At 41.3% G+C, this 23,197-nt stretch overlaps 2 protein-coding genes across 2 annotated transcripts in view; one reads left to right on the top strand and one right to left on the bottom strand.

Moving 5' to 3' along the window:
* Nucleotides 1-6,285, top strand: part of DDX55 (DEAD-box helicase 55) — a 12,796-nt gene extending 6,511 nt beyond the window's left edge. The window contains exons 11-14 of the mRNA XM_018557197.1: nucleotides 1,474-1,588; nucleotides 3,771-3,939; nucleotides 4,338-4,630; nucleotides 6,012-6,285. Of these exons, the coding sequence (XP_018412699.1) occupies nucleotides 1,474-1,588; nucleotides 3,771-3,939; nucleotides 4,338-4,630; nucleotides 6,012-6,164 (730 nt within the window). The 3' untranslated portion in view covers nucleotides 6,165-6,285. The remainder of the gene's footprint in view (nucleotides 1-1,473; nucleotides 1,589-3,770; nucleotides 3,940-4,337; nucleotides 4,631-6,011) is intronic.
* Nucleotides 6,286-10,446: 4,161 nt separating this feature from the next.
* Nucleotides 10,447-23,192, bottom strand: EIF2B1 (eukaryotic translation initiation factor 2B subunit alpha). Its single transcript, XM_018556968.1, has 9 exons — nucleotides 23,033-23,192; nucleotides 22,162-22,263; nucleotides 19,159-19,301; nucleotides 18,645-18,761; nucleotides 17,595-17,707; nucleotides 16,910-16,978; nucleotides 16,756-16,831; nucleotides 15,559-15,684; nucleotides 10,447-10,652 (listed from the first exon to the last, which is right to left on the bottom strand). The coding sequence occupies exons 1-9, from the start codon at nucleotides 23,043-23,045 to the stop codon at nucleotides 10,497-10,499; spliced, it is 915 nt and encodes a 304-aa protein (XP_018412470.1). The 5' UTR covers nucleotides 23,046-23,192; the 3' UTR covers nucleotides 10,447-10,496.
* Between the last annotated feature and the right edge of the window lie 5 nt (nucleotides 23,193-23,197).

The raw sequence follows: 23,197 nt of genomic DNA, 5'->3' as shown, positions 1-23,197 counted from the left end.
ATTTTTAATAATAATAATTGTTATATTTATATAAAAAATAACCTCTTACAATGGAAATCTGCAGCTGAGCTGCAGATTTGTTTTTCACCCTAAGGGGTTAATTTTTTTTAAAAACTCCTTCATGACTGATGTTCAAAGTATATAGCTGTCACTTAGTGACACTTAATGACGGTGACATTGTAAAGGTTAAAATGTCAGGTTTTATTTTTAGGCCGAGTAGTACAGAAAAAGTTCTAAAATCCTAGGTATGTGAGGTTTTTCCAAATAAAGGACAAATAAATTAATGTATTTATTGTATTTCTGTAGCTGTGCTGTTTTTGTAAAAAATACTACAAATCAAAACTGGGGAAGAAGTGTTTTCTTTACGTTTTTTTTCCTCTTTTTTTTATTATATTGCGTTAGGCACACATATGTGATATAAATCTATAGCCCTATCTATCCTCTAAAAAACAATATACATGTGAAACTCGAATAATTAGAATATCGTGCAAAAGTAATTGCAGTAAGTGCTGAAAAAGGGGCCCAAACCAAGTACTGAGCACATATGCATGCTTGTACTTTTCAGAGGTCCGATATTGTTCTATGTACAATCCTTGTTTTATTGATTGCATGTAATAATCTACTTTTTTGAGGTTGTGGATTTGGGGTTCTTGGGGTTTTCATGAGCTGTAAGCCATAATCATCACAATTATGACAAATCACGGCTTGAACTATCTTGCTTTGCATGTAATGAGTCTATCTCATATATCAGTTTCACCTTTTAAGTTGCATTAGTGAAATAAATGAACTTTGCACGATATTCTAATTATTCGAGTTTCACCTGTATGATATGTGTGAGTGCACTTTATAAGAAAGTATATTACTGACGTGGAAGAGTCACACAGCAAAAATGTCAAAAGTGTGTCAGTCATTTACGAACAGAAACGAAAAACAAGCTCAGTCATGAAGGGGTTAAACCCCAACATAGATGCATGTGAAACCTGACAAGAAATCATATTAAACATTTTACGTTAGTAAATAAAATCTATTAATCTTAGTAAGGCTTGGGTAAATTGTGTCCAAGAATTTATTAAAGGATTACAAGTTCCAGAATGCCCTTTCCGTCTCTCGCGGCAGGGAGCCGAACGCCCCCTTCCCGTCTCCGGTGGCAGGGAACGCTGGTGACTGTGACTATGTTAGAGTTTGATGACTGTAGTTATTCATTGTGGTTATTATTGTGACTGTGTGCATCCTGTATACCTAAAAAAAAAAGGACTGTGTATGTTATTGTTGTTGAAAGGTAAAAGAAAATTAGTTGTATTGTTTTTAATACAAATAAGCTTTCATTGTTTTTACATTGAAATAAAATTACCATTGCGGATGTGGCTCTTTTGGGGAAGGAAATGTATTTCCCTAATAGGAATCTGAGTGTCAGGTTTTATGTTTGCAAGTCTGTTGTTTTTGCTTCTTATCAATGTTAATCTTTCCTATTAGTGCCTTTGTACATCGTTGTGGACGCACAGCACGTATTGGTCATCATGGCAGTGCACTTGTGTTTTTGCTTCCTATGGAAGAATCCTATGTCAGTTTTCTTTCTATCAATCAAAAGGTGAGCGCTATATTCAAGTGTTACTATGTACTATGATACTAACAATGACTGCACTGGGCCTGTTCAGTAAACTATTACTATATCTTGTTGCTGACATGGTTTAAACTGGGTAACTCCTTACTAGTTAGTTTAAATATTTTGGTATAAGGGAGTTTGAAGTCATGGAATAATTATTTTTTTGAGCAGTATAACCAGACAGTACGGTGAGGTGGCCTGAAAGGAACCAAAACGTCCTACACTTGCACAGTTTTCACAGGAGGAGTTTGCAGGTCCCCCTTCCATCATTAATCCACAAATCCCTTATTTTATCTTAAAATATCCCTCATTTTATTATATTGGGTGGAGCCAAGCATTTGTTTTGCCCCTGAGTAAACTGTGAATCCAGTTATACTAGCTTAACCCCTTCATGACTGAGGCACTTTTTTCCATTTTTGCACCCATGTTATATTCCACATTTTAGGCCTGAAAATGACGTAAAACCCCCCAACATTATATATTTTCTGAATGCCAAGACCCTATAGAATAAAATGGTGGTAGTTGAAAATTTTTATGTTGCGCAATATTAGCGTAGAAGCGATCTGGCGACAGGTAAGTCGCCAGGATCGCTTCTGTTGTAAAGCCGACAGTCGGCTCTACAAGTTTAAACAGAGTCCCGGCGGCAAAAGTCGCCGGGAGTCTGTTTAAACAGCCCCGATGCTGGCGACGTACACTGTACGTCGTCAGTCACGGAGGGGTTAAATGACAAAGGACTAACAAGACAGTGTAACCAGAAAGTGTATGGTTAATTAAGTTGAAAGGATCATAAAGCCCTCCACTGTACCACACAAACTACATCTGAGTGTTCTTAAAATGTAAGGTATCTATCATGTCCTACTCCATTACAAATCCAAAACATATGGGATCTATTTCTCATTTTAGGGTAGTGGGCAAGCCATAGAAATCAATAACCTGACTGGGTTTACTGTTTTTATTTAGCTGTTTGCCTGGGGTTCAGCTTTACGGTAAAACTGTTTGGAACATAAAACTACTAAACAGCAGTAACCGCATAAGGCATCAATACACACCTTCCTTGCTTCAATGCAGCCCATCAGCAGGTGCAGGTTTTGTCACATGGGCAGTAGGGGGTGCCTCCTTGGGGGGGGTTTGGGAGGATGGTTCTGGAGTAAGACATCTAGAAGCAAGATACATACATTGTAGGGCTGCAACAACTAATCGACATAATCGATTATAATCGATTATTGAAAAAGTTGTCAACTTTTTCAATCATCGATTTAATCGGCTTCCGCTTACTTGGCCCTGTTCACGGCTCCACACACGCTCCGCGCCGCAGCTCCTCCCTACCTCATGCTCGCCGCTGCCAGACCCACGCTCCACACGCCGCACCTCCTCCCCGCTTACGCTCACCGCCCGCCCACATTTTGCTCCTGTGATGGACTACAATCTCAAAACAAACTGGAGCCATTTTTAAAAATGTATTTTATTTTTTATCCGATTAACTGATTAATCGAACTAAAAAATCGGCTAATCTATTTTGAAAATAATCATTAGCTGCAGCTCTAATACATTGACAGGTCATGCTATGAGCTCACAGCTGTTATTTTAGTGGTTTTATTAAGTCTCACTTGGGAATGCGACTTAAAGTGACATTAAACCCTCAGATTTTTTAACATAAACCAATACTGTAATGTGTGCCTTACTGTAATCCATGGTTGTTTCCCTTCTCTTTGCTGCTCTTCCTTTTAAATCCTCATGTCTTCTCATGCTTGGGGAGAACTTCCCTTTGCAGCTGAGTGCCTCTTCCTGTAGTGCTGGCTCAGGTTGCAAACCTACACACAGACACCATGTAGCCATTCCAGAGACAAGGCAGTCTGCTGCAAAACAGAAGTTCTGCCCAGCAATAGAACAGATACGGATTTAAAAGGAAGAACAGCAAAGAGAAGGGAAACAACCATGGATTACAGTAAGGCGCACATTACAGTATTGTTTTATGTTAAAAAACCTGAGGGTTTAATGTCACTTTAAGCATGAGAATGATATTCGATTTCATGTGTGATGTACTGTATAGGCTCCTTCTTTCCCTTATCACCTCCATATTACTTCCTGTGATATCTGTTGTAGAGTGATATTTATCGGTTGCTGTCATTATTGTCACTCACTAATGACTTTATCCTATGACCCACAGTGCCCGCTGCAGGAAATGACCGAAATAAAATGTACCGTTGACCATTTGCCAAAGCTTAAGTCCATGGCAGTGAGTGACCGGGCAATGTTTGACAAAGGAATGAAAGCTTTTGTGTCGTATGTGCAAGCCTATGCCAAACATGAGTGCAACTTAATATTCAGAGTGAAAGGTACTCTATTTATTTATTCACTTCCAGCATTTCCTTGTGGAGTAAGCCAGGGCAGCATAATATCACAGTTCAATTTAGATTACAACAAAATTATAGAATTAATAGAGTAAATTAATCTTAGTTTCCTCTTCATGACTGCTCAATATTTTTTTCTGCTCCAGTTTTGATAAATTTAGCCCTATGCATTTTGTTTAACTCTAAGCACGAGGACAACATGAGGCTTTAGCAGCAAGGCATACCAGCACCTCTTTACATGTTCATGGTTTTAATAGCTTGCCCACAGCTGACTGGCCAAAGTTTAATAGGATATTGGCAACTATAGTGTCTTTGGGGATGCCTGCTTTCTGTGGGTTATTTTGTATGTGTATATATATGATTTGGAATATTTTTTTTCATAGATTTGGACTTCACAGCTCTTGCTCATGGGTTTGCTCTGCTAAAAATGCCTCGTATGCCAGAATTGAGAGGAAAGGACTTCTCAGACTTTGTTTGTAGTTATATAGATACAGACTCTATCCCTTACAAAGATAAAAACCGAGAAAAGCAGAGGCAGAAGATGCTGCAAGAGAGGAGGGAGAAACAGGAGGTAGATGGCGGAAGGAGGAATTTTGCCAGGAACAAGGCCTGGTCAAAACAGAAACTACGTAAAGAAAAAAAGAAAAAAACAGCCCTTAAGAGGAAACATAAAGAGGTAAAATGACCATTTTTGGGGGTTAATTGTGCATTTAGCTATTCTCTTTGAAAAATGTATTAAAAATACTTTCCTTGCTGCTAGTGCCATTAGAAGGGAAAGCATCGTGAATTAGAATAGTCTGTTTCTATAGATTCCATTAGCCTTTTGGAGCAGGTAGGGTAGAGACTAGATATTGGGTTTCTTGTGAGGGAGGAGAGACTGCATTCAAGAATAGAACATGCAGGTAGGGGGGAGTGTTTGGATGACCTTGTGCATACATGTATAAAACTCTTTTTAAAAAGCAACATTGCTGCTGCAAAAATCAAAACAAGGTAAAACAAGTGGTATAATACCACATGGGTAAGTGACTAGTTCTAACTTAGCTCTCTACAAGATCTATAGTGGGCAAAGAACCTGCAGGATCCCATACTCTTCTGGGGGTGCTGGATCCCTGGTCCCCAGCCTTGCACTGTCATTCTCCTTGCTGGCCTCTGTTATTACAGGACACCGCAGTGATGGAGGGGGCCTGTGGTTGGGAACACAGCGTGAGTGGTGCACCAGGTATCCAACACACTTCCAGGAGGTCCTTTAGCTGCTGTAGCTCTTTAGGTAGTCTTAAGGTGGCCATACAATATGCAAATTACAGCGGATTCTTGAGGAAAAAGCCTCAAGCTGAATTGATGGAGTGTCAGAAAATCTTCGTACGAACAAAGCCGGCAGCCAACGAGCTGTCGGCTGTTTGGGTATTCTGACAGGGGCCGGTGGGCGCTGTCAGAATACAAAAGGAACAACAAGGATTCCTCGATCAACGCACTTATTATTATTATAACAGGTATTTGTATAGCGCCGACCATTTACAAAGCACATTCACATCAGTCCCTACCCTCAAGGAGCTTACAATCTAAGGTCCCTATCTCAGATGCATACATACAGGGCCATTTTAGAGAGGAGCCAATTAACCTTCCAGCATGTCTTTAGAGTGTGGGAGGAAACCCACGCAAGCACAGATAGTGACCCCCAGTGCTGCAAGGCAGAAGCGCTAACCACTACGCCACTGTGCTGCCCTGTAACGTTAATGGAGGAATCTGCTCTATTTCTGCGGGCTGGATGAGAAAAATAAAGCAGTGTATGGGCAGTTTTAGTAAGGACATGTTGCCTGCTGGAGCCACAGAGTATACCTTTTCTTTTGCAGGAAGCTTTATTTGGATTTTTGTGTGGGAACGGTGTTACAATAAAATATCAATAATCAGTTTGTAATTACTTCATAACATATTATTTTAAATGTAGGGGGAAACTATAACATTCATTCTTCATGGGCTATTTAGACACTGCAAAGGTTGTGGGACTGTCTAAAGTGTGGGAACGCTGCTTTATTTGAATTGTTTGCTCTGTATTGCAGGGCTCTGATATAGATGATGAGGATGTAAATGAGCTGCTTCGCGATACCAGATTGCTGAAAAAGCTGAAGAAGGGTAAAATCACAGAGGAAGAATTTGAGAAACAGCTGACATCAACTGGGAGAGCTGAGGATGGATCTGACATGTCGGACTAAACACACGTCTCTTTACGCTTTGAAAACTTTGTATAGGTGTTTCCTGAGTAAATTTTCCTTCTGCCATTGCTGGCAGACACATTTTTAAAACTTTATAAATTGATAATTTATTGTAGAAAAAGTAAGTTCTTATGTGTTGTTCAGAGTATTCTTTTTCATAACCATGTAAACAACATTTCATTTTTAAAGAAAATCTGTAGTAAGAGAAATACGTGTGCTAGCATTTATGACCACATTGTGAAAATGCTAGTTGCTTGGCTGCCTTTGGGGTCTTTACTTCCTCTGCCACTGACCTAGAACAATCAAGCAGCAAATTGGCTCATCTCCAAAATCTGCATTCTAGTTCTGGGGCTCTGAAGCAACTGAATCAGCATGACTGCCAAGAAACAATCATATTTCCTTTAAAAACATTCAACAATCCACAAGGAATATTTATATAAAAAGAGAACTGCTGCCAGCACTATTTGTAGTTTCAGATACCTTTTTTTTCTCCACTCTATAACATATAAGAGTTCACATATAAAAGTGTCAAGAATTCGCTTCCTCCACTAACCTGATTCAAAACTTCAGATTGCAACTGTAATTTTCTAGGGCAAATTTCAGTCCGACTGGTGACTGTGTGAAACTAAAGACAGCTTGACATTCAATACATTGGGTCTATTGTAAAGTGTTAAGTGGCACTAACTCAGTAATTAAACTTAAAAATGCATTCAAGTGCCTTCACTATAAACAGAAATGTATCTTATTTGTGTATCACTCGGCTGTAGATCCTCAAATCACCTCTGAATTGGTGCTGACACTGTCCTTCCTTCTGGAGGGTGGCTACTTTTGTTCTCCATAGTCCCTGTGTGTGTTGTAAAGTAGTCACCACTCCAAGCTCGCTCACGTGATGGACTATAACTTCAATACAAATTAGCTAACTAAACATGAGATTGTAGTCCATCACGAGAGTGAACTTGGAGCGGTGACTACTTTACAACACACACAGGCACCATGGGGAACAAAAGGTAGCCACCCTCCAGAAGGAAGGACAGTGTCAGCACCAATTCAGAGATGATTTGAGGATCTACAGCCGAGTGATAATCAAAATGTATCTTATTTGTGTAACAGTTGAGGTAAATGTATTTTTAAGATTTAACTCCCACGTTTAGTATCATTTTAATGTTTAGTTACTGCAAACGGAGTATAGAGTACTTAAGAACTATGGGGGAAGCTTTTTTATCCCATAGTTCTCTTTAGGGTCACAGGAGGACATAACGTCCTCCTGTGACCCAAAACTCCGTATATAGTGGGCTGTTGCCCGCTATATGCTGAGAGCAGCGTAGCTGGGACGGATCCCGACAAAACTGCCAATCCACCCAGCTGGCTGACAGCGGGCAGGGCCAGCTTTGTCGGCCCCCTCCCCCATCCGTCCCTCCGGTCAGCACTGGAGGATCAGAGAGGGGGTAATCCCTGCGGGGAGCAGGGAGTGATAGTCACCGCTCTGCAGGGAGAGGATTGGGAAGGGAGCGAGTGGCGGTATGTTTTTGCTCACTTCCTGATCAAAAGAGCTGACGTGTGACAGTTTCGATGTCACACGCTGGCTCTAACTATGTGGAAGAGTCTAATTCACTCCATAGTTCTCCTTTAAGCACAAATTTCAGCTTAATGCTGTCCTAAAAAAAAGTTGCACAACCCTGCTTTTAGATGTTACCTTTTACAGGGGTGTGGAAATGTTAGAAAAAACTACTTGTCCAAGGATTAAAGCAGGGGCCCGATCTGCTTGTCCTTCATGACAATCTACTTGTCCTGATACAAATGTTTTTTGTTAAAACCCAAACCGTATTTAGAAATGCTAAGAAGCGCTTCTCATAGGTCAGCGCTATCAGGTGACCGTGTTGACCAACGAGTGCTTGGGAGTGAAATTCAGAATGCATGGTACAGATAGTACACCCATACTGGTGGACAGGAAGGACTGTTCGCCGACAGGTAAGTATAGTGGGAGGGAGATTTGTGCGGGTAATTAAATTTTCCCAAATTACTTGGGAAAGTGAATTTACCCTTTAGGGTTGGTGCAGACTTGGGCAATCCCGGGATGCGCGATCGTGTGCTGTTACATCTGCATGTATGGGGTTACATCTGTGTGGCAAGCGCTGAAAAAAGGTAGATGTACCTATTTTCACAACATGCACTGCGCAGTGTTTTCAACTGCGATCGTGTGGGACTGGTGCAACTGGGGTGCCATTAGAAAATGGCACTGCCAACGCGATTGGTGGTGGTGTGCGATTCCGTGACTGCCCAGCCATCCGCTCGGTTTTGTGCACGATGACCGGGCGCTCACGGATTGCACACCACCGTCGATCGCGCTGGCAGTGCCATTATTTGCTAATGGCACCGCAGTCACACCGGGTTTCCCGCCGCAATACCGCCCTGCCCGTGCAGTTGCACACGATCGCGGTTCAAAACACTGCGCGTTTATTTTGCATGCAGATGGTGTGGGCAGCGGGGTTGGTTTTAAATTTTCATTTTTTATTATTTTTACTTAAATCACCTTTTTATTATTTTTTTAGCTAATTTCTTTTCCACTTAACTTTATTGCTATCACATAGGGCAGTGGTTCTAAACCTTTCTAGGGTCGGGACCCCTTGGTAACATTTGCCAAGTTGTGGTGACCCCCCCAACGGTAAAATTTATTGATGACGCGGCTGCTTCAGCGACATCTGGCGGTGTGGCCGAAGAACCGACACTGCTGCCCTGGGAAACTGCTGAGGAGGACTCTCACCTAGCACAGCAGAAATCACACAGCGACCCACAGGTTGAGAACCACTGGCGTACGCCGTCAGAATAAAAAAAAATTTAAAAAAAAAAATCACCATAGTAATGCATAGCTAGATTCCTATTGGCTATTTCACTTTGCAGTAGCAAACTAGCTATTGCACCCGCACCTCTGATGCTGTCAATCACTAGAAGAGGACCTGATGGAGAACTGCATGTCCCCCTCTGCTGATTGGCAGCAGCAGAGGGCGGGTGCAATATCTAGGTTTGCTATTGGCTATTGCAAAGTGAAAAAGCCAATAGGAATCTAGGTATACATTCCTATGGTGGTTTTTTTTTCTGACTTACGGTGGCCAGCGGCCCCCGATGTCAGAAAAAAAAAAAAACACGATTGCAGGGAAAGGTTTACTCTGCTTTACACTTTCCGGGAGAAAGTGTTTCTTTCCCGGGCGGCCAGGAGCCGCTATCTAATAGTGGGAGACTCCAGGGCGACCCCTGGCAAATCGTAATTCGACCCCCAAGGGGGTCGCGACCCACAGGTTGAGAAACGCTGACATAGGGGATAACAAGGCCCTGCGTGATAGCATTTGGAGGTGACAGGTACTCTTTATTGACCCTGTCACCTCCAACACAGGAGTTCTAGCACAGCACTGTGCTAGAACTCCTGTGACAGGAACGCGCAGCGGCCAGGGACAGAGCCTGTTGCAGCTCCATAGTCCTGCTCTGTCACCGCTCCACGCCCCCCGCTCAGTTTAAAAATCAATCAATCAATCAATCAGCCCTGCTACTTGTCCCCAGCAGGGCTAAAACACTGAAAAAAACACTTGCCTGGTGCCCAGAACTACATGTTCCGGGCGTCAGGCAATACGAATTTTACACCCCTGGGTACCTTTTACTCACTACTGCTCCTTCAGTTATGTAATGCTTTGCATAATATTTCAAATTTGGAACATCCTCCCGTAATGTTTACACAGCAGGCGAAGGGTCATCACAACCAACCAGGGCTCCACTCTCTGGAACCTTCTCCAAAAAACAAAAATTGTTTGGGCTCTACATCCACTTTAAACAAGCTACAAGTAATGCTGAAGCCTGCCAGCGGCTTGCTTAATGCGATAGCCAGCACTCTCATTAAAACCGTTCTTTAACTTTCCCAAGCTGAATGGTGCTTTAAAACTTTAATGAAGCTTGCAATAAACACTATTCTTTTACAATTTGAAGCCTTATGTACAAGGCCTTAGAGTAGGGAAGAACATGTGAAGGAGAATTTGATCAACAATTTGCTGCCGCCGTTTCATCATTTTAGGTGACAGCCTGGGACAGGTCCTAGAGCAGACAGTAGCATGAGAAGCCCAGGCTGTGCTGTCTGGCAAGGATGCCTGGATTATAATACTAGGTGAACAGAATGACAAATCTTTTGGCAGGTTAAACAGTTCGTAATCTTAAGTTTTTCAACTGTACCTGGCTAATAGCCTGGATGTAAACTGTCATTCTGGAAGACAATTTGCACACTATATCTTTAAAAAAAATACATTTAAAAACACAAACTGCTGGTAATTAATATAAATGTTTAATACAATATTATAAGTATAGTTTAATAAGTTCATCACTGATTGCAGAGGGGGTCAGGACTCCCAGGTCTGTGAAGAGCAATGTGATTAGGGAAGGGGAGGTATAGTCTATCCAGGGGTGCTCTTTCATGAGATCCTTCTGCTGCTGCTGTGTATCTGCTTTGTACTAGAAAAAAACCAACATATTAGTCAATTTTCAACAGTCATCTTAAAATGCTTGTTAAATGTTCAGATGTTTATCAGGACTATACCAAGAAAAAAATTCTATATCAAACCACAGAAGACAGAATCACTGGTCACAGATGGGAAGTTTATATGGCAATACATTTGATTTTATGTTTTAAAATATCTCTCGTTTTCTTTTTATTGGACTTAGATATGTACGGCACTTACACAAGGTGGTGCGGATGTCTCCTTTAACACACAAATGTGCAGTTAGATACAGGAAGGTAGTGAACGTCTGAAGTTCTGGAAAACTGATCTGTTTAATCTTCTATACTCCCTCTCCCTCCAGAGTGCGGTACCCCCATATCAGGGAAGTGACTGCTCTGTAGATCTACAGTTAGAATTGTTCAACCTCAAAAGTACTTATGGGTTCATTACCCTGCAAAGACTTTCAGATAGAATTATATGAGAAGTGAATTTTCACCTCTCGTCACATCTATGACACTACAAAGGACACCCCAAAGCCCTTTGCTGTGATTGTGGGTTATTGTAACTTTTTTTTTTTATATACATGCAAACTGTAACCACAAATGCTCATATATGGTTTGAATATACATTGAAAGATAGCGGTTGGTATAGTTACTCACATTAAATGGAGTGGGGGCACAGGATGTTTTAAGTGTTTTGGTTTTAAAGATTATATTTATAAATTCAGAAGACGACATTACAAAGGAATTACAGAATACAGTAAGAAAGAAAAAACCACGCTACCAGCGCTCAGTGGAGCAGGGCGGTCTTCTCATCCATCCATCAGTTACCAGTTTACACAATAGAGGCTGCAATATTGTTTATTATAAAAATCTTCAGGGCTAGAGCACCAGAGACCCCAAACCAGATTATATACCGTATTTTGCGGTCCATAAGACGCACCGGACCATAGGACGCAGGGAGATCCAGTGCACCTTATGGAGCACTCGACAGACCGTAGCTTCTGTCACAGCTTCTGTGACAAAGCTGCAGTTAGTGACCGCTGAGACAGGTGGCGCTGTGATTACAGCGCCACGGTCTCAGTGATCACACAGAGCAGACGAAGAACCTCTGTTCTTCGTCTGCTCTATGCTGATCTCGATCGTCGCCGCTGCTCGGTTTTAATACGAGTGATCTCATTAGATCACTCGTATTAAACGAGCAGTGGCTCCTACTAGTCGCCCGAAACTGCATGTCTCGGGCGTCAGGATTCGCTCCATAAGACGCAGGCACATTTTCCCCCTCCTTTTGGGGGGGAAAAAAGTGCGTCTTATGGAGCGAAAAATACGGTATATAAAAGGAGGTGCACCGAAATACAAATTTAAAAAACAAAAAATAGAAAGAATTGTCAGGCCGAATCCGATACCGAAAAAGTTTTTGTTTTAATATTTTTTAAATATTTTACTTTTTTATAAACTTTTATTAATTTTTTACTTTAAGGGGCTTCGCGGAAATAACACAAAGTCCTCAATCTCTTTTTCTGTATCCCCCGTTATCAATGAACAGGAATCTTTTATGAGTGTCCTGTTCATTGATAACTTGAGAATATAGTACGATTACTATATCCACAATTATGAATGAACATGATGTAGATCACTTCCCATTCATTCATAATTGAGGATATATTAACCATACAATATCATCAATTATCTACAAACACTCATCGCTGAGTGTATGTTGCCTGCTCTCCTCTCTGATACACACTGTCACAGGAGGCTGAGCGAGCGGTGCTCAGCCTCCTGTGACAGCGCTGTCTCCTCTCTGCGATAGGCAGCCGAGCGGTGTGGGAGGAGAGACACCGGCCACTCACAGCACTCGGACGGCTGTCACTTTCTCTCCTTCCCACTGGGACACAGAGCAGCGCCCAGCGGGGAGGAAAGAAATCACGCATGCGCCGATGTATCGGCAGGAAAATTGTACTTTTGGCATTTATATTCCAAAACCGAAATGAAAAAAAATGTCAGGCCAAAACCGAAAGTTTTTTTTCTAACTTTTTCACATTTTGAAAAATAAATTTATATTGATTTATTTTTTATAACATTTTTAAATGTTTTACTTTACTTTTAGGGGCTTCGGGGAAATATTAGGAATCTAAAACAGACCCCTGATATTTCCCTTTTAAAATAGAAAAAGAGATTGAGAACACAAAGTCCTCAATCTCTTTTTTAGCAGCCAGGAATCCTCTATACTGAGTGTTCCTGTTCATTCATAACATGTGGACAGAGTATGTTTACTATAACCACAATCATAAATGAACAGGAGGTGATTTAGATCACTTCCCATTTCATAATTGGGGATACAGTAAACATATGTCCTCAATTATTTACAAGCAGTCAGCGATCACTGAGTACTTGTACCGCTCTCCTCCCCTTCTCACTGTCACAGGAGACTGAGCGAGCGGTGCAGGGGAGATCTCGATCTGACAGCTGACTCCTTCCCCAGCACCACCGGCTGGCCTCCTGTGGGAGCTGACAACTGTCACCACCCACACACCGCTCTTCTGATCTGTCACAGGAGTCGGTGCGTGGAGGAGAGACGCCACAGAGCTCTCCTCCCACACCGCTCGGCCTCCTGTGACAGTTTCTCTCCTCCCTGTTGGGACACAGAGCAGCGCCCAGCGGCGAGGAGAAAAAGCACGGATGCATCGCTATTTCGTAATCGAAATATCGGTGCATCCCTAGTATATATTCATTCAATAAGTACATTAAACACATGAGGGGCACAGATAATAAAAAAGGAGAATAAGATCAATCTCGGGGATTGGGTCAGGCTAATGCAGTAGAAACCTCAAGACTCTCATTAAGACCAACTGGGGAGAGACTATTGAGGGTATAAATACAGAATGTCTCACTGCTACATAATTTTTTGAACAGAGGCCATCATCAATTTCCCAGGGGATAGTCTCAATACCAAACAATTTTAAAATTGGAAGGGCAGGATTGATGACAGGCTGAAAATGTTTGAATGATCTGTTTTGTTGAGAATATTACGTTTGTGCTCCTCCAAATCTAGTTGTAAGAGTTTTGACGGTCCTGCCAACATACAGCTTCCCACAGGGACATACGATGACATACACAACGAATTGGGAACCACAATTAATGAATTGTTTAATCAGATGGTAGTCACCTTTATGGGTCGTTTTTTCTTATGCCACATAGAGGGAGACGCACCACAATTCGGGACCCCACACCTGAAGTTGCCAGTTTGACCAAATAGACCGACTGACTGTTTGTTGGATCGGGAAGTTTACATTTTGGGCTAATATGCTCTTTAGATCCTTAGGTTTTCTAAAGTTCCATGGCAATTTGAAGCTTATTTCCATTAGAGAATCCGCCATCACCTACAGACGTCAGGCTGCCATCCCACGTTGATCGATTTTCTTTTCTCACTGATGTCTGGCATGTCATCTAGTACCACCCCTTGACGTCATTGAGCAGACAGGCCGCTCTGTTCAGCCCAGAGCCAGCTCCTCCTAGCCCCAGCATTCCCTCCTTGCCGAGTTGGACGGCTGCCTGATTCGGCTTTTAGCATACTCCACCCTGCTCTTTTTCACTGTCTCGCCTCTCTACGGGACGCTTTTGTCCTAGTCCACTGCAATAAAGGCAGAGTGCAAGTAAGCTGTCATGGCGGTCTGTTTAAACACTGGATGGCGTCCTCATGGTGTGCGGTCTTTCACACCATTTCTCCTATCAAAATTGTTGTTGGTTCTATTCAGGTATGACACATATTCTCATTGGTTGCACTATTGTAGGTGTGTTGGCTTTCTCCTGTTAGGTGATTGGCCCTTCCTATTACCTCCATTAAAGTGGTCTAGAGTGCTCTAGCTCTGAAGAATGGGTAATCGTCCCCGAAACGCATTAGCTTTCCTGCAGTACCTTGTCTATACATCGCTCATTGCGATATTGGAAATGCGAGTAGGTTTCATTCCTTTGCATTGTTATAATAAACAATATTACACGAGGAGAAGGTGCTGTCTTTTGATGGCAGACAATAATGGAATCCGCTTCCCCGCAGATACAAAAGTGACAACGTATGTGACCGACTGAATATTCTGGGAGCTGCGTGACAACAGATGGGCCAGCGTGACTGTTCTTGGAGCTGCGTGACAACGCATGGCACTGACAAATATATATTAGGGCTGGTAGTGATTACAATTTTCGTGTTCGATTAATCGAAATTTGTTTAATCGATTAATTTCGATTAGTTATAACGCACATACAGATCCAACTACATTGGCCTATACACATACAGCACAGCAATGAAGTAATAAAATGAACTAGGATCACACTAATCCAGCACGTTATTAATCTCACGTGCCCCACTCAATATGGCCGCCGCTTGAGTGGGGCAACTCAGAATAATAACGTGCTGGATTACAAATGTATTTACAAAGTATAGTAAAACAGCAAAGCCCTAAGGGTGATTTAAATATAAGTATTAGCTTAATATTTGAAGTAGCAGCAGCATTCTATTTCATGTAAGGACCTGATTGCAACATCAGTAAATTTCAATGGGCACATTTCTGGGAGCGAGATGGGGAGGTGGGGGTTTAATGGAGAGCCACATAGGGCATATATATAAGTTTAAGATAAGACAGAAGCTTGGTGCTTCTTGGGCAAACTCACCGGCCCAAGTGGCTCCGTCGGCTAACGAAGGGAAGGGGGAGGAGTCCGGTGACGTCGATGTCCCTGACGTCACCGGATCTCCGACGGGACTCCCGGAAGACGGCAGAGAGGTGAGTCTTTTCATTTTCGATCAAAATCATTTTAATCGATCAAAAAGTTTAACGATTAATCGAGGAATTAATCGTTAATTTCCACAGATTATATATATATATACACACACACATATATACACACACACACACACCTTCAACTTACCTTAAATTTGTCTGGAACATCTCTCTGATTTAGTGGAAACAGACGAACAAACTTGAAGCTTTCGGCTACCACATAGAATGGTTTATTCTGAGCTTTTGCACACACTGCCATCTGATTTGTACCAATCTGTGTTAAAGACAAACCATATAAATTATGTATAGGGTGGCAGCAATTTATAGCGGAGTTCAACGACTGATCTGTGAGTATAGAGTACAGAATAATGCTAATTACAGTAAAACATAAAAATATAACCTTCTGCAAGCTAGGGCTGGACAAAAGTTAGGCCCCAAAGGACATCTGGGGCCTAACTTTTGAGGTTTTCTGTAGTTGTCAATGGAGCTGGCTCCTAGATTGGACAGAATGGCTCTACAATTCCATATTAATTTGCCCACCCCTGCTAAAAGTCCAAAGCCTGAATGAAACATAGTCAAATATTACCGGTACTGTAATGCAGTCAGGCTGCATAAACAGTGATTACCGAGGGTTTTTTTTTTGTTTTGTTTTTTACTATTTAACCCCTTCATGACTGAGGCCTTTTTTTCATTTTTTGTACCCATGTTATATTCCAAATTTTAGGCCTGAAAATTACTTAAAACCCCCCAACATTATATATTTTCTGAATGCCAAGACCCTATAGAATAAAATGGTGGTAGTTGCAAATTTTTATGTTGCGCAATATTAGCGCAACTCCTTTTTAAACCCCAATATTTAGTGAAAAATTTAATTAAATGCCCCAAAACACAACAAAATACCCATTTTTTAAATGAAATATAAAAGATGAGATTACAACGAGTAAAACGATACCCAACATGCCCAGGTTGCCCCTTCTTCGGGACGCAGAAGCGATCTGGCGACAGGTAAGTCGCCAGGATCGCTTCTGTTGTAAAGCCGACAGTCGGCTCTACAAGTTTAAACAGAGTCCCGGCGGCAAAAGTCACCGGGAGTCTGTTTAAACAGCCCCGATGCTGGCGACGTACACTGTACGTCGTCAGTCACGAAGGGGTTAACAGTCATATTTGCTGCAGCAGTCCAGGTCTCCAGGGTCTGACATGCACCCTGCCCAGTGCTCCAAAAAACAAAATACTGCTTTTTTTTTGTATGGCACTGACCTTTATTACATTCATTATATCTGTTTCCTGGAACTGCTAAATATCATCAAATGTGAACTGTGTGACAAAGCTCAGTAAATCTTTTTACCTTGTTAATAATTCCTCCGCTCTCCACGACTCCTTCAGCTCCTACAATCACCAGGTCTACCTTTTCCATTATATATCTGGGAAAAACATAGCATGCGAGTTCAGGAGTGTCAAATTAATACTGATTATATATCTATGTTCTGTCCCAAACCTACCCAACTGCAGCATCCAGGATCAATGTGACTGGGACATTAATATTCTGCAGAGCAGCGGCCATTATTTTCCTGTAAGGGAGAGATATAGGTACATTTCTAATAAGAGTCAATTTATACAGGTACTTGAACTCACTGGAAAGTTAGTCATCTGTATGGTTCACCAAATAAAGCTGCATCTTGATATATATTGGAGGCCACATCCTTTGAATCACTTCCATCCACCCAACCTTGTTTAATCTTGCAGCAGTCTGTATTACATTGGAAGGGACATGAAAACTACTTTTGTATATACACAGCTATATAAAACATAGTTTAATATTCATATTTACAAGTGGACAAACTTTAAAAAAGGGATGAACAGCTCTCCTGTTGCTAAAGAACTACATGTCCCTGTATGCCTAAAAAGCCAAATGAGATTTACACTCGTGTGGCATGTTAAAAAATGCATTGTGTTAATGCAGCCTAATAATTTACAAATGGGCTGTCAATTTACATGCACCTTTTCTTGTTCTCAATGCAAAGCACCACAGCACACAAAATGTTCAGATCTGTGTGTTTGGACTGTGGTGCACTGTTAAAGTACATTAGTGTGCCATTCAAAATCAATGGCAGTGCAACACACAGACCTGTGCGTTTTCCCATGTTTAAGTCAGTCATCAAGGTTGGTTTTAGAAGCCATCATTACCCTGAGAAGTCTGGCTGTGATTCTGTGACATAAACACTGAAACGCTTGTTGGCAGCAGCAGCTTCTTTCAAAACCTTCAGGACCACCCTGGAGTATGCATGGGTCAGAATTTTCTAGGGGAGGAAGGCATATAAAGATCAGTTACTAGGCGTAGTTAATTACAGAGCTAGCTTAGTTACTTAACACAAGAACTACAATAATAGGGTTTATGTTGTTACTCACATGTGTAGCTAAGAAATGGGCAACACACTATATATGTACACTCATAGAAGCATTGAGCCTGCATTCAGGATCCATTAGATACATTTTTGAGATCCTTCTAAATTCGTACACAATTATTTGTTATTCCTAAGCTGCTTAAAGATGCTTTTGCATTCCCACTAACCTGTTTGCGGAGAGCAGCAGTTAAATCTGCTTGAGGCTTTCTATTGTCGGATCTCCCCTGCAAATCTTGTCACAGGTCGGCTAGAACTATGAGGTGAGTGGAAATCACTCACCTCATAGTTCTCCTTTAAGTACAAAGCAAACTATATGTAATCCTTGATCTCCCTTCTTATGTTTTTTAAGTATGGTCTGCTGTGTAAAAGTATATGTAGTATGCATGCTGAGAAGATACATTTTGCTTTTGAAACTCAGTGAAATCTAAACAAATATCCATGATAACTTTTGGGGCTGATTCACTGGCTGCCTTTTCCAGTGCAGTCCCAATGCACAAAGGCACAAAGAAGGCAATTTGCCTTGTTTACTGTGAGCCCAGTATATGCCACCGCGATGTGTCTGTAGAACTGAATAAAATGTAATTTGTGATATTTCAATAATAATTTTAAAAAAAGTTAATAGTGTCATGCATCAGCACTGCTTCTTTCACTTTTGCACTAGCGGCTGTGCTAGTATCACGGCTTGCTGGTGTGAATGGACCCTTATAGCTACAGGGGATATTATAGTAAAAGCTAGATAAAAAGAATATATAATATTTTGTAGAATCAGGCAAGTCATGCCTACAAATGATAGACAAGTTGACAATACTATGTACTCCATCATAATACTTACAGCTCCATCTTTTATAAATGGACAGCAGAGTTTGGTGATTTTATCCCTAGACATAGAGATTCTCTTTAGGAACAGTTCCCCACGCTTACTCATCATTTTTTTGCATGAAGCATAAGTCTGAAGGGGGGGAAAAAAATAAAATTAATTTTAATACAAAATTTATCTCGTCATCTGTATGACACTAGGATCGCTAAACAAACAGCTGAAAAAGGTTTACACCCGGCTCAGTCCATTTTATAAAAGGAATTTTGAAATTCCAGATCAAAAACAGTCAGCTGAATAGTGACTGCATCCTATCAGATGCAGCCACTGTTTGGGTATTCAGGCAGCTGGAGATGCAGTGGAGTTTCCTCCATGCACGCAGCTTAGTGTAGACGAGGATATTGAGTGATTTTTTCTCGTAGAGCCCGCAACCCCGTGTATAGATAGAATGACAATTAGTGCACATTAATGGGGCAGTAAACTTTAAAACCAATCAGTCAAATGTCAGGATAGTGTCCTTGCAAGCACTTACTGAATGCTCCAGCTCAGAAGAGCTCAGAGTGATGAACCTCAAGAAGAGTTCTCCTCCAGAAGAAACAGCCACAGATGAGTCTGCTTTAGAAAGGGTTTCAGTTGCATTTTTCAGACTCCCAATCAGGCCTTGAATAGTTTCACCTAAAAGTTCATTATTCAAGATTTTAAAGCGGAACTTTAACCATATCTTCAAAATAACAACAAACACTCCTTTAAAAATGTTTAATACTGGTAATCTACAATCACATACTTCTAGATAATTGCAGGCTTTGTACTCTTTGCTTTCCTTATTTTTCTTTTCCTCCCCATTCTTCCCACAGTGGCCATTTTTACTAAGGGCAGATGAATCTCCCTTTACTTCCTGGAACTCTGGCACATGTGACTAGGACATGGAATATTAACTTACTTCTAAATATGTTGTGCTAAGCCTGACTAACTTATTCAAAAGTAAGTTAAGATTCTGGTGATTTCACCGAGTGGTTGTTGCGGCTTGCCAAAATTACACATTCACATCCTAGCGGTTTCTATTGGTATATATTAAAAGGACATGGAATATGTATATCACCACATGGGAGGAAAATGCCTTTCCCCGAGAACTCATGAGATGTATTCTTCCCAGGGTGCAACACTTGGGCACAATTACATCACTTTTGCCAAAGTGGACCAGGAAGTAGAAAACAAGAAATTGTAAGTAAACTGAAAATATGTTTGTTTACCTAACGAATGTAAGATGATTTCATATCAGCCTGAAGAGCCAACGGGGGTAAAGGTCCACTTTAAATAGTGCAAACCATTTACGGTGATACAGAAACGGTTATTTTGATACATTACTGATACAGTGACAATTGCGGTTTAATCGTGTAATAATATCTGGTCATTTACTCCAAGCTGGCAAGTTTAAAGTGTAGTTCCAGTGTTGCTGTCAAATTTGAGAAAACCCCACTATATGTTTGTTATGTATTCCCATTCACACAGCACACTCAAGAAGATTTTAAATATTGTTTACCTTTTATGGAGGTTTCTTTGGCCAGATTACAAGCTACTCTAAGCACGTCTGTCCCCAAGACAAAAGGGGACAGACAGATCATTTCCTTTCAACATACAATGGATCTTTAACCCTTGGTTAGGAAAGCCAGTGTCCAAATCAAGTTTACAATTGATAGTGGGATCTGTCCCCACAATACAGACAGGGTTAATTATGGTAAACATTAAATCCCCACCCAGCTCAAGGCCCTTGAAATTAAAGAAAGTGGGAAAACTTAAATTTTTCAATTTTCAGAACAAGAGCATGTAGCAAATATTAATTCTATGTGAATGTAAAACATATAAAATAGGTTTCATCCCAATTTGGCTGTAAAAGTGGGAATACACTTTACACCACCCAGTATGAAAACTTTCACATGTATCTAGACCAACCACAACCTTGGAGTCACAATATAATGTGCCTGAATTGTTGGTGCTTGTAATTGTGGTATGTAACATATGCCAAGTGGTTACATTATTGGATATACCTACTCCTTAATACCAATGGTTAAATAGCAAATTATGTACCATACATACATACATACAGTATGCTTAGTGAAAATGTTTAGTTGTTCTTGAACCAAACATGGAGGAAAACAAGCAATCCAAGAGACTTTGATGATGGAATAATTGGTGCCAAGAACAGTGGTTGCAAGTAGGGCTGGTAATGATTAAAAATTTCCTGTTCGATTAATCGAAAAGTCTTTTAAATCGATTAATTTCGATTAATTATAACACACATACACCTCCAACTACATTGGCCTATACACATACAGCACAGCTTGACGTCACCGGATCTCCGACGGAAGACCCGGAAGCCGGCGGAGAGGTGAGTACGGAGCCAAAGAACTTTGATCGATCAAAATAATTTTGATCGATCAAAAAAATTAACGATTAAATCGAGGGATTAATCGTTAATTTCCGCAGCCCTAGTTGCAAGGTTTCAAAAACTTCTCTCCAGGTATTTCTTACATTACAGTCTCTGGAGTTTACAGAGAACGGTGAGAAAGAACATCCAGTGAGCAACATTCTGTGGGCAAAAGCAACTTGTTAATGAGAGAGGTCAGAGGAGAATGGCCAGACTTAAGGTGCCCATACACCTTACAATTATCTGCAGATTTTCTGTGGTCAGATGGAAAAAGTGCAACAGATTGGCCCAGGTGGAGATTACTCCATCCACACAGTTTAGCATAGATGGAGGAATCTGTTGCACCTTTTCTATCTGACCACAGAAAATCTGCAGATAATTGTAAGGTGTATGGTCAGCTTTACTGAAGCTGACAGGAAGTCCACAACTGCTTCAATAACTACCCTTTACAACAGTGGTGTGCAAAAGGGTATCAATGAACGCACAACACATGAAACCCAGAAGATGGGTTGCAGCAGCAGGCCACACTACACGCAGTTAAAATTAGGAAAAGAACGCTAGGATCAACAAAATAGCATTACCAATTCTTAGGAGAACATTGCCTGCTCAAAATCCAGCCCCTCCCCTGTCACAGCAGAGAGCCGTGACAGGATCGAGAGGTGAGGGAACCCGGTATGTGTTCCCTCACCTCTCGATCTACTTAGCCGACCTGTGACAGTCTCATTGTCACAGGTCGGCTAGAACTATGACGTGAGTGAAAAGCACTCACCTCATAGTTCTCCTTTAAAGTGCAACTGAAGCCAAAACATTTATTTTTAAGACAGTGTGTATTAGAGTAGTAGAGTAGATTAGACCCCTGTCAGGTTTTTATTGCTGTCTGTGTCCCCGTTAGGGAGATTCACCTCCCCTTTATTTGTTCTGTAGACCATTATCACTGAAAAAAGAATCCCAAGTTTTGGGTCGACATCATGAATTCATTTATGGGCTCTAGAAAGGTACACATAATGTAACCGCTGAGTATGTAACATAGAAACCAGTCACTTCTGGATCACCAAGCACCACTGTTATGGGAAGAGAATAATAGTCATTTGATGCAGAGCACTGTCATACCTTTATCTTTCTTCAGAAACTCCAACAAGGTTCTGATGGCAGCCACAGCAGTGGCAACATCGGGGTCTTCATGCAGCTGACATTTAAAATACTCAATCACTTCTGTAAGGAGTAAACAAAAAAAATTATAAGAATTAATAAATGTGTACAAAAATATAATTACGTCACGTTTTCTTATTTTTAAGTTTAGTTTCACTTTAACACTTGTGCTAGATTACTTGCACATATTCAGGAGAGATGGAAGATTTAACATTTACAAATGGAGGTCACTGCACCACGGCACAGTGTAAAGTGTTGCGGAGTGGAGAGTAAAATGTAGTGTAGACTTGGGGGGCGGACTTATAAAGGGTTCGTACAGCATATAGCTGAGTGAATGCCATTCACAGGGCACTACCGCCACTAGAAGGAAATCCCTATCTTCCTCGGCACCATCTAGTGGCAGTAATGCTGAGTAAATGTCATTCACCCAGCTATACAATTGCCAACCCCTTTATAAATCTACCCCAAAGTCTACACTCCTAGTGAACAATGAAGGTGCCGCGGCTCACCGCCACATGGTAAAACGCTGCATTTTAGCGTGCAGCTATTGTGAACAAGCCCTCAATGTCCATCTTCCTGATGACCTGGTTTGTTTTGTGTATTAATAATATACCTAAATAAAACATATTAAAAAAATAAGTATTCCTTACTTCCTTCACATGGGGCACCTGCTGTTTTCAGATTGAAACATGCCTGTCACGTGGCTGTAACGATCCTTATGCTTGTGAATTGAGCCCTTATGTCATGCATCAGTCTGATGTCATAACACAATAATAGAAGGACTCTGGCAGGTCTGGTAACAATGTGAGGTCCCCCAGAACACTCCGCTTACCGTTCTCGTTCATGTCTGGTACCCCCGGAGGAGGGGGGGAGGGATGGAGAGACGGGAGGAGACCGCAGGCAACACAGCTGTGTCACTGGACCAGATACACGCAGCCCAGCAGCGAAAGAGTAAACAGCAGCATGGCTCCCCCGCTTCCGCCTGTCGGCTCATGAC

This window comes from Nanorana parkeri, unplaced genomic scaffold, assembly GCF_000935625.1.
Source record: "Nanorana parkeri isolate BGI_ZX_2015 unplaced genomic scaffold, ASM93562v1 scaffold13, whole genome shotgun sequence".
NCBI classification, from domain to species: Eukaryota; Metazoa; Chordata; class Amphibia; order Anura; family Dicroglossidae; genus Nanorana; species Nanorana parkeri.
The sequence above is the reverse complement of the archived record's forward strand: the minus strand, read 5'-3'. Positions and strand labels throughout refer to the sequence as shown.

What these genes read in the sequence shown, in the direction of transcription:
- EIF2B1 (XM_018556968.1), bottom strand. An exon ending in CTTCTGAGCTGGAGCATTCA is followed by an intron (nt 18,762 to 19,158) that starts GTAAGTGCTTGC and finishes CCCCCCCTTCAG; the next exon opens with ACTTATGCTTCATGCAAAAA. An exon ending in CATTTATAAAAGATGGAGCT is followed by an intron (nt 17,708 to 18,644) that starts GTAAGTATTATG and finishes TTCCTCCCCTAG; the next exon opens with AAAATTCTGACCCATGCATA.